Source organism: Pipistrellus kuhlii, unplaced genomic scaffold, assembly GCF_014108245.1.
Source record: "Pipistrellus kuhlii isolate mPipKuh1 unplaced genomic scaffold, mPipKuh1.p scaffold_m20_p_2, whole genome shotgun sequence".
In the NCBI taxonomy this organism is placed as follows: Eukaryota; Metazoa; Chordata; class Mammalia; order Chiroptera; family Vespertilionidae; genus Pipistrellus; species Pipistrellus kuhlii.
Genome location: NW_023425515.1, coordinates 131,779,402 through 131,790,894, shown reverse-complemented (window position 1 = coordinate 131,790,894; position 11,493 = coordinate 131,779,402). Strand labels below are relative to the sequence as shown.

General features: G+C 41.2%; 1 protein-coding gene across 3 annotated transcripts in view; it reads left to right on the top strand.

Annotated features, from left to right (window-relative positions):
- LRRC8C (leucine rich repeat containing 8 VRAC subunit C) overlaps positions 1-11,493 on the top strand; it is a 131,102-nt gene that overhangs the window by 93,997 nt on the left and 25,612 nt on the right. For 2 of the 3 annotated variants that reach the window (XM_045584364.1, XM_045584363.1), the window contains one exon: positions 2,704-2,845. In XM_045584364.1, the coding sequence (XP_045440320.1) occupies positions 2,708-2,845 (138 nt within the window). In that variant the 5' untranslated portion in view covers positions 2,704-2,707. The other variant, XM_036445315.2, reaches the window with a different exon arrangement.

Sequence of the window (11,493 nt, the reverse complement as noted above, 5' to 3'; positions counted from 1 at the left end):
TGAATCAATTTTAATATCAGGAGCTTGAAAAGTAGATAATTTTCAGATTCCATATTGCAGCTAATCAAATCAGTTTAATATATTATAAAAAATGAATATCCACAATTATATGAAAAGGCTATGAAGGTACTTCTCCGTTCTCCAAACACGTATCTGATTCATAAATTTTAATCAAGACAACATATTTCAACAGATTGAATGCAGAAGCAGATACTAGATCTTCTAGTAAGCCAGTTGTTAGATATTTGCAAAAATGTAAAGCAATCCCATTCTTATTTTTTGCTTTATAGGATATAATTATTTTATAATATATTTTATGTTAACATGAAATGGGTTTTATTATTTTTAAATGAGTTAACATATTTTTTTAATTTCTTGGTTTTAACTTCTAATATGGCAAATGTTGATAAGTACAGCCCATATTTTAGAAAATGCTCTTTGAGCATCCTGTCTATTTTAGAATGTGAAGGAATCCTGAGATCAAAAAGTTTCTGTGTTTTTTTTTGTTTTGTTTTTGTTATTTCTCACCCAATGATATTTTTTCCACTGATTTTTTGAAAGAGTGGAAGGGAGGAGTGGAGGGGGAAAGTGAGAGAAACATTGATTGATTGCCTCCCGCAAAAGTCCCAACCAGGCTGGGAATCGAACCTGGAACCCAGGTGCATGCCCTGATCCAGGAATTGAACTCAGGACCCTTGGTGTCCTTTAAATAGATGCATTTTATTCCTGAAATTGCTCCCCACTTCAAAGAACAAACCCAAATCCTTCCAAGATGGTCAGGAACCTATCATGAAGGACACAACAACTGAATCTATCAAAGAAGGTAGACTACAGCACAGGTACTGAACCTGTCACTGCAGCAGAGTAGGGCCACCCCAGATCTGATTTGGACAAGCATTGCTCCGTGAACAAGGATCCAAATTCACTCATTTGTTTACTCAACAGACGGTATTCAGGGCCTCTTGTTCGTCAGATGTTGCAGTGAGTGATGGGGTTGTGAAGTGGAAGACAATAGCTTCTCAAGCAAGCTTGGAAATAAAGATGAGTTAGTGCCTGTCTGTGATTACTGCTGGAGCAACCATGTCTTGAAAACATTTGGGGCAGTGAGATGGCAATGATTCATTGAGAAAAGAGGTCTTGAAGTGTCAGAAAAATGAAACTTTGAGCTATTATGGAATTTTAATGGCCTAAGCATATACATTTATTTAGCTTGTCTGGCTTTCCAACAACATGTTTTTGAGAATGCATGTGCATAACATAGGTTCTATCTTCAAATAGTTTGCAGCCTAGGTTTAGTAACAAAATGGAGTTAAGAAAGTTGTGTTTTGGTAAAATAAGGAAGTCATATCAAATGCTGCACAGAAGCCAAATAGATAGGTCAGGGGTGAGAGCTGCTGGATTTTCAACACTGTATTAAAAAACAAATTCAAAAGGAAGACATGTTACTGCTTAAGAAAAGGTCAGATAAAGCAGCCAGACAGAATGGATAACATTGTGATGGTTTCCAAAGATAACCACCTGTAAATTCAAAGAACAGCGGCTTTTCTTTGAGCTGTTTATTGTACAGCCTTTAATTCGGCATTAGGGAAGAGAGATCCGGGAAACAAAGAAGGCTTGGGAGAATAAGCACTAAATGTAGCCTTTCCCCTGCTTTTAATTAGACTCTTTAACAACCAGGTAAGATGTAGTAGTGAGCTAGATTATTGGATCCAACGATGGCGAAAGGGTGAGCAATTTCCTTTTTAGTCCTCCTTGGCCATTCATTCTCATTGCCATAAGATAAGGAAAGAATATTCCTTCTCATAGTAGCAGAATGAGTAGCCTCAAGTCCTGGATCTTAATAAAAGCAGTGGGCCTGAGCGCTGAGAAAAGGGAATACAGACTGAGAAAAGGGAATACAGATTGAGAAAAGGATGCAGCTGATTTCCCTTGTCCCAGAGTGGCCAAGGCCCTTCTATTCATTTATCTTCTGTCATTTAGATAGAGATAAGTGTTTTCAGGATCAACTGATTGCTCAGAAGAGATAAATGATAAATTTGAGTCACAGTAAAATATAAAGAAATAGAAAAAAAATCAAGTCAAAGAACAAGGACCAAAAAAAAAGGGGGGGGGGAGGTTTTGAACAAAATGAAGGTCACCCCAGTTCCCCACCCCCCACCCCAAACATCACTGTCAATGAAAATCTTCCCTCTTACAAGGACCATGTGGCAAAATTGTTTGCCTTCCCCAAGGAGCAAGCAAAATTCTTCACATACATATAGGGTGCGGTAGAGAATGAACACAAACCAATGCTGAGATGATACTTACAAAATAGTTTAAAACAACAACCCAAAATAGTAAGATTAATAGCAAAAATATCTCTAAGGTTAGGCTCTGCTTCCCCTGGTGCCCTTTTGTTCTGTTTAAGAGAGAATCCAGGAAATAATGGATTCTGAGACTGCTCTGGCCATGGACCGGCTGGTCCATGTGGAGCCAAAGGGAACCAGCTAATTGGACAGGAGTGAGTGAAGGTACTTGTCTCTTTCCTGTGTGGCCCCTTACTTTAGTTAGTGACTTATGAAAACACCCATGTGCTGCGATCACTACTATTGTAACTCCGGTCACTGTTTCTGGAGGGTTGAAGCAGCATATCGAAGGTGGTTAACAATGGAGTATGTTGTGCATGGAGATCAATGCATTCACCAGTACTCTCTTCTTTCTCAGAAACATGATTCCTGTGACAGAGTTCCGGCAGTTCTCTGAGCAGCAGCCTGCCTTCCGAGTGCTGAAGCCGTGGTGGGATGTGTTCACCGATTACCTCTCCGTGGCCATGCTGATGATTGGGGTGTTCGGATGTACTTTACAGGTAGGTGCCCAGACTCATGTCAGATGGAGCCACATCAAGATGGTCATTGAAACCTTACAAGAGCTGGTTGTGTGATTTTAACCAAGTAAATGTGAGTTGCTCTTCAATCCTTATAAAAGATGTTCATAATCATGGCAGGGAGCCTGAATCCCTGATTTACTGGACTTTCCTAATAAGGTAAATATGCTACTAGTAAGGTTTCTCTGGGCCCAAACAGAAGTAAGGGGAGTATTTGATGACACTAACATTAAAGGAAGTCCCTTATCTTTAAATTTGGCTTTATAGTAAAATACAGCATGTATAGTCACAGCACCATTTATATTGCCAAAATGAAACGCTTTTCTTCACCTCTTCCACTAACTCCTGATAATATTTTCTGGAAGAACATTTTGATGGGATATTACCAATTTTACCCATTGTTTATGTTTTAAATAAAGATAGCCCAATCAAAATTTATTTTATATAGATGCTATGTATTCATATATTGAACCCAGGTAGTTTTTATATACCTACTATGTGCCAGGAAATACCTACTGTGAGGAAATATCTATGCATATAAAAGGCTAACATGCAGTGTTTCTGTGGGAGTTCAACTGGGACACCAGTTCTATTGCTCACTATGACGTGCGCTGACCACCAGGGGCTGGCATAGAATGAAGGAAGGCCCCTGACAGCAGCCGGAAAGCTCCGATTGGCCCTGATTGCCAGCCAAGCCTAGGTACCTTACCTGTGCACAAATTTTGTGCACTGGGCCTCTAGTATGTAACATACACACACACACACACACACACACACACACACACACAAAGAGGGAGGGAGGGAGGGAGGGAGAGAGGGAGAGAGAGTGTTTATTTGGGGGGTTAAACTGAATAAATAAACCGGCAATCAGAAAAGGTTGTGTTATACTACAATAGATGTATCCATAAGCAATAAGAAGTGCAGAGGAGAAGTGCTTGGCTTGGGATCAAGAGAAAGGGGGATGGTTGTATTAAAATTTGGAGAACCAGCTGAAGTTAGGGAGAGGGAGATGAAGGTGGGACAGGGTGCCAGGAAGAGGAAGGGAAGTTCTAAGTCATGGATGTGAAGAAGAACGGAACATCTTGGGGAAATTCAGTGGGTGTCATCAGTGTGAGAATTGAAGCCATGCCCACGAATAGAATCACCCAAGGGAAACTGGCAAGTGAGATGTTAGGAATAACATTAAAAGGGTGCATCTGAAGAAGACTAAGAGGGAGCAGCTGTAAGAAGGGGTGGAAACAAAAGGAGGGACTCAGAAGTCAAAGGCAGGTGTGGTTAATGATGGCAGACAATACAACTAGCTCATGGACTATGGAGAGAAAAGTAGCAACTAGGCCATTAGAAATCTTAGTTTGAATGGGTGGGTGGAAGTTAAAGGCTGTGGGCTAGGTACTTCAGAATCCCTTCACCGTTTTCACCCAGAAATACAACTTGGTAGTTACAGAATAGTCACGGGGAAGTAGATTACAGCATAGGAAATATTGTCAATAATATTGTAATAACCATGTACAGTGCCAGTTGAGTACTTGAAATATCAGGAGGAACACTTTGTCAGTTGCCTAATCCCTCTGCTGTACACCTGAAACCAGTACAAAATAATATTGAATGTAAACTGTAATTGAAAGAAAAAAAAAGGCTGTGGGGTAGATGTGACTTTCAGGTAAAACAGCTGAGAGGAAGAGGAGCTTGAAAGAGAGAAAAATAAGTATAAGTGGTGCTTTTATTTAAAAAATAAGCGCCTTTTTAAAGCTGATTTTAACTCTAGTTAACACATAGTGCTTCCTTTGTGTCAGGCATTATTCTGAACATGCTACATATATTTTAACTCATCCATCCATCATGGCAATCCTAAGACGTTGTTATCCCCTTTTAGAAATGAGACAGCTAAGGACAGAGAGTTTTGGGCATCCTCCCAAGGTGGGTGGCAAAGCTCTTATTCAAACCCAAACAGTTTGGGCCCAAATTCCCTGTTCTTAATCCCTAACACTATGCTACCTTTTACTTGTTAGCTGAAAAAATTTGTTCTTTCTCCAAAAAAAAAAAAAAAAAAAAAAAGAGCAATGAAAACCTAGATTTGAAAGAGAGGAAAGACATAAATTCATCTCTAAATAAAACAAATAGTTGCTGAAGAACCTACTGTGTGCCAGGCACTGTTCTAGGAGCCAAGAATTATCAATACAGGTGGGGGGGGGGGAGAATTAATGTCCCAACCTTAGGGAGCTTACATTCTATGGGGGAGTGGGGGGACAGAAGAAAAATCAATTAGTAGATTACATATGTTAGAAGGTAATAAGGGCAATGGACATACATTGACTGTAGGAGGTCCCAGCAGTAGAGATTCTCAAATAGGCTGGCCTGCAGGGGACTTAGACCAAGGAATTGCAGGAGGTGCAGGCGCAGGTCTGGTAGATATCCGGGGAGGAGCCTTCCAGGCAGAGCGAACAGCAAGAGCAAGGAACACATAGGCAGAGGGCTCACACAGGACCCTTCCGCAAGAGAATTTGACATTTACTTTCTCAACTTTCTAACTCTGTGTCTCTGGAGACCTGAGAAAGGTAGAATGTTAGTGTTACTAGGCAACATTGTTTATGATGTAAGTGACTGCTGATTGGTCAATGGCATCTGGGCTGATAGAAAGCCATAGCATAGCCGAGACCGGTTTGGCTCAATGGATAGAGCGTCAGCTTGGGGACTGAAGGGACCTGGGTTCGATTCCGGTCAAGGGCATGTACCTTGGTTGCGGGCATATCCCCAGTAGGGGGTGTGCAAGAGGCAGCTGATCGATGACTCTCTCTCATCGATGTTTCTGGCTTTCTATCTCTCTCCCTTCCTCTCTGTACAAAATCAATAAAATATATTTAAAAAAAAAAAAAAGAAAGAAAGAAAGCCATAGCATAGAACTTACGTGATTGCAGTGACACCAGTAACTAGGCATGTCCTTTGACACCTGGGAGAGGTATATATTGAGTTATGAGAGAGATGAGAACCTTTGGAACATAAAGCTTTTAAGCGAGGATCAGTCCAGACTCTTCCTACAGTGGTTCTCTTTTCTTTGCACCTCGGATGATCTGGGAAGGAGAGGCTCGGAGAGAGCCTAGCTCCTGGGCAGCAGGATGGACCATTGTACAGACAGTGAGGAGATCCCCCAAATGGGAAAGCCTGACGTCACCTTGCCGGCAAGTTGTGAGTCCATCCTTTCTAAGTGATTCTGGTGCTGAGGGAGGTTTGTGATTGTCTTGTAAGTCTGGATGTGGAGATGAACCTGAAAGACCCCAGGTGGTGTTATAGGCCTGAAGCAGGGGCATCCCTGACGTTTGAGGGCAAAGCCAGGAGGCCAGTGTGCTAGGGAAGAGTGCGTGAGTGGAGGAGCAGAAGAATGAAGTCCGGAGAAGCCTTGGAGTCTTGGTAAAGTTTTTGGCTTTGCCCTGAGTGAGGTGGGACATGTTTAGAGGATTCTGAGCAGAGGGTATGTGAGTATGTGACTTAGGTTTGAACAAGATCCCTCTCAGTGCTGAGAGTACAGTGCGGGAAGAGGACAGAAGCAGGGGATTATTTAGAAGGCCACCACAGTAAACCAGGCAAGACATGAAGCAAATGGCTTGGACCAGGATTAAAGTAGTGGATCTGGACATATTTTAAAGGAAAGTCACTAGGATTTGTTGAAAGATGGAATGTGAGGTATCAGAGAAAAAGAGAAATAAAAAATGACTCTTAACAGCGGTTAGGTCTTGAGCAACTGGAAAAAGTTCTAAGCATGTTAAGTTGGAGATAATGTGTTAGCTCCCCAAGTAGAAATGTTAAATAGGCAGTTGGATACAAGACTCAGGAGATCAGGGAAGTGAAGAGCGATTATCTCAGGAGGAAGGAGGTGATGGAACCAGGTGGGAGGATCATCCTTGACTTGTTCGAGGGAGCATCTTCCACCAACATGGGGATGGTGGGTATAGGTGCATTTTATTGGGGCAGAGGGAGGAGAGAGGCAGAGAGAGATGGACGTATATGCCTCACGGCTTCTGTGGAGTAGAAAGTGGCACATGTGCTGAGAGGTTGAGGGTAAGGAAGACAGGACATGGCAACAATGAAGGGAGTAGAGTAGGATCCTCAAGGAAAGGGGCAAATATTTGGAATGGCCAGTTCGGGAAACAGAGGGAGGTGACACAGCAGCAGGAAGACTGCACATTGCCCTTCCTTTGTCACTGTGCCCAGCACCCAGCACTGCCATAAGCACGAGGTTCACTTCTCTGTGTACATAGTCCACGGCAGGAGGAAATGCAGAGAAGAGAAACCTCACAGGAAATCTTTTAAGAGCTAGAAGAGAACTTGGGGGAAATGAGCACAAACAGAGGGGAGCATGTATCTATGAAAATATCTGTAATGAACTTCGTTTGGGAGATGTGACTGCAGAAGGGGATTTGAGCACAATTTCAGCATCTTTCCTGGATCTACGTACAGGCTGCGTACAGGAAATGTAGCCTGAGATGCCAGGGTTCAAAAAAGAGAGTGAGATGCCCCAAAGGAATGTTGCATCAGAATATGAACACTACCAGGCTCAGCAAATTCATGGAGTGGACCATTTATTCAACATATCTCTGGGCACCAGTGATACAGCAAGCATTGTGTGGGGGCTGTAGACACTGACAGAGAAATACCGTATAGCCCCTGCCATGAGGTTACTAATAGTCTAAAGAGCGTAGACATACATAAGCAATGTAATTCAGTGTATGAGCACCTTTAGAACTTTAAATGATGCTATCATCTCAGCTACTGGGAGTTAGAGACTTGAAGAAGTAAAAATAGAGCTTAGTCTCAAAGAATGAGTATACAAAATTAATTATATATATTTTACAAATCATATTTCTTTTTTTAAAAAATATTTTTTATTAAATTATTATCTGTGTACATATTTTAACATTGCCCCCCCCATACATACCCTCCCTCCCCAGAGTTTTGTGTCCATTGGTTGTACTTATATTCATGTATATAAGTCCTTCGGTTGATCTCTTATCTTCCCCAGATCTCCCTACCCTCCCCGCTATAATTTGACAGTCTGCTTATTGTCTTTATATCTGTCTTTTGGATCATCAGTTTATAATGTTCTTTAATATCCATAAATGAGTGAGGTCATGTGGTGTTTCTCTTTCATTGACTGGCTTATTTCACTCAGCATGATGTTCTCTAATTCTATCCAGGTTGCTGCAAATGATGAGAATTCCTTCTTTTTTATGGCAGCATAGTATTCCATTGTGCAGATGTACCAAAGTTTTTTGATCCAATCCTCTGCTGACAGGCACCTAGGCTGTTTCCAAATCCTGGCTATTGTAGATTGTGCTGCTATGAACATAGGGGTGCATATATCCTTTCTGATTGGTGTTTCTAGTTTCTTGGGATATATTCCTAGGAGTGGGATTACTGGGTCAAATGGGAGTTCCATTTTCAGTTTTTTGAGGAAACTCCATACTGACTTCCACAGTGGTTGCACCAGTCTGCATTCCTACCAGCAGTGCATGAGGGTTCCTTTTTCTCCGCAACCTCGCCGACACTTGTCATTTGTTGATTTGTTGATGTTGGCCATTCTGACAGGTGTGAGATGGTACCGCATTGTTGTTTTGATTTGCATCTCTAAGATAATTAGTGACTTTGAGCATGTTTTCATGTGCCTCCTGGTTTTCCTTCTGTCTTCTTTTGAAAATATTCTATTTAGGTCCATTGCCTATTTTTTAATTGGATTGTTCATTTTCCTTTTACTTAGTTGTATAAGCTGTCTATAGATGTTGGAAATTAAACCTTTATCAGTGATAACATTTGCAAATATGTTCTCCCAAACAGTGGGCTTTCTGGTTGTTTTGTGGATGGTTTCTTTTGCTGTAAAAAAGCTTTTTATTTTGATGTAGTCCCATTTGTTTATTTTCTCTTTAGCTTCCATTGCCCTAGGGGCAGTATCAGTGAAGAAGTTCTTTTGGCATATGTCTGAGATTTTGCTGCCTGTGGATGCCTCTAGTATTTTTATGGTTTCCCTTCTTATGTTTAAGTCCTGTATCCATTTTGAGTTTATTATTTTTAAATATTTTTATTGATTTCAGAGAGGAAGAGGGAGAGATAGAAGCATCGATGATGAGAGATAATCACTGATTGACTTTCTCCTGCACACCGCACATTGAGGATTGAGCCCACAGCCAGGGCATGAACCCTGACCAGAAATTGAACCGTGACCTCCTGGTTCATAGGTTGACACTCCACCACTGAGCCACGCTGGCCGGACTTAAATATATATTTTAGAAAGAGGAATGGAAGGAAAAAGTCCATTTAATCATGTCTCAAAGCCCTGTAGTGTGATCATGTCACAAAGCCCTCCTTAATTGGCACAGATGGCATTTAAGAGGCATGTCCTCACACATCCTGTCCTATCCAGAGTGCTGATAGCACTTGCATTGAGTGACATTGGTAAAGAACCTGTGCTAGAACCTGTGTGTGCTTTAGTTCTCAGAATGAACCTGTGGAAGTAGAAGAAAGTTCTGAAGCATAAAAGGTTCTATAACTTGCCCCAGAGCCAACAGGGAAGCAGCAAGGGTTCAGATCTCAGGATTTTGTAGCACATATGTCTTTCACCCCTGTGTGCACTACTATGGAATATTATGGAACTACTACAGTTGTAATGATTGTGTGGCCAACTGTGGGCTTGTAAAACAGGATTTTAAATATAAAAACAAATGCAAATGACTAAAATGGAAAATAGAAAGTTATAAAAAGTGAATTTTCTGTTTGATAGTCTAGATTTTTTAAAAAAGATTATTCACTTCAAACTATATAAATATATATTTTTAAAGGAAATATGTTGCAAATTACTAAAGGAAGTAAAACCACCAGTATCCATTTAACAAATCAATGTTCCCTTGGAAAATTTAAGTTCTTATTTTAGCCCTACTGTGATAATTGACTTATGACTGATAACTTCATAAATAAAGGTTCTCTGTGATGCTCAAATTCTTTTCCTGTTTACAAGGTGATAAATACAATCTATTTATATAAAAGCCTAAGTGACCATTACGACCAGTTGACCGCTCAACCAGTTGCTATGATGCACACTGACCACCAGAGGGCAGACGCTCAGTGCATCTGGTGGTCAGTGTGCTCCCACAGCAGGAGCACCGCTCAGCCAGAAGGCAATGGGAGGTGTAATGGGGCCAGGTTCACGGGAGCAGCTAGGCTTGGGCTCCTCCCTGGCAGCCTGTCTCTTTGGGCACTGCTACATCCCTTGGGGATCGAGCCAAAACTGGCAGTCCAACATCCCCTGAGGGTTCCTGGATTACGAGAGGGTACAGGCCAGGCTGGGGGACACCACTGTGCAGTGGGCCTCTAGTGGTTAATATATGCTTTCATGACTTGATTTTCCCTTCATAAAATAAAAATGCAATCATTGTTTCTGATCTTATTTATAAAACAATTCTTAGGGTTTGAAAAGAAGACAAATCAAATGTAAGGTAGGGTAAGAAGAGCATAGGTTGGTGATAAAATAGTAATCCGATAACTTTTTGATTGTTTTCTAAAGTTATCACCAACTGATGGATTGTGAGGACCACTGGTGGTGTGTGAGGTCCGAAAGGCTGGCGACCACTATTCTAAATGACTTCTTCCAATGGCAATAATAGTTGATTCTCTCTGTCTACTCCTAAAAGATTATGTTCATAAAGATTTAACTCTACTCAGCTTTGAAAATGCTGGGGGAAAGAGGAAGTTATTATTTGCCAATAGAGTGTTGATTTTTTTCTTGCGCTGATGTAAAAGAATTAGAATCCACACTCTTGTCTCACTCATCTGACAAGTATTTGTTCATTTCTGAGCAAGTAGCTGTTTTCAAGGCTGCCATGGAATAAGAGCAGATTCTATAAAGAGCACTGCTTAAATTACATCTGCCCACATGAGAAACAAATATAAACTCATTGTAAAGCAGGAGAGTGCGTGTAGTATCCCATTCCCGTACAGTCATACACCCTCAAGGACCAATCGTGTAAACACCCAACTCTGTGCTATAAACAACACTATTCAAAAACTCAACACACTTAATAAAATAGACCAGTCCTCAAAGGTCAACATGTTGCCTCCTGGAAAAATAAGATTGCTTTAGATCTCTGCTTAGTGACTCAGGTTATCTCATTAATACCAAATCCAAAACAGCCCACAGACAGGCCATTACCAAATATAGAGTTAGCAGTTAGAAACCAGAAACAGGAACTGGAAGATACAAGCCCCCTGGAAGCCCTAGGGGACTGCTCAGTGACTATTACACAGGAAAGACATTTCCTGCTTTCTGAATTGTGTGTGTGTCTGTGTGTGTGTGTGTGTGTGTGTGTGTGTGTGTGTTGAAGGGAGGTAGAGAGAATGATTTCAATGGCTTGAAACCACCTAAAAAAGTCCCTGCAGACTTAACCCAGTCACCAGGAGCAACTGGCTAAAGTTAACTTCTGCTTCTCTGACTTAGAGCCAATAGCGCCAACTCCATGGCATTGGCCTTCAGGAGAAAATGCTTACAAACAGTTCACTGGAAAGTATAGTTGGTAAATAAGAGAGACGCCAGAGTGATTTCAGAGGAGTTCACTTTGATAATGTGCCCTGAATTTTTGCTTCTGTCTCCC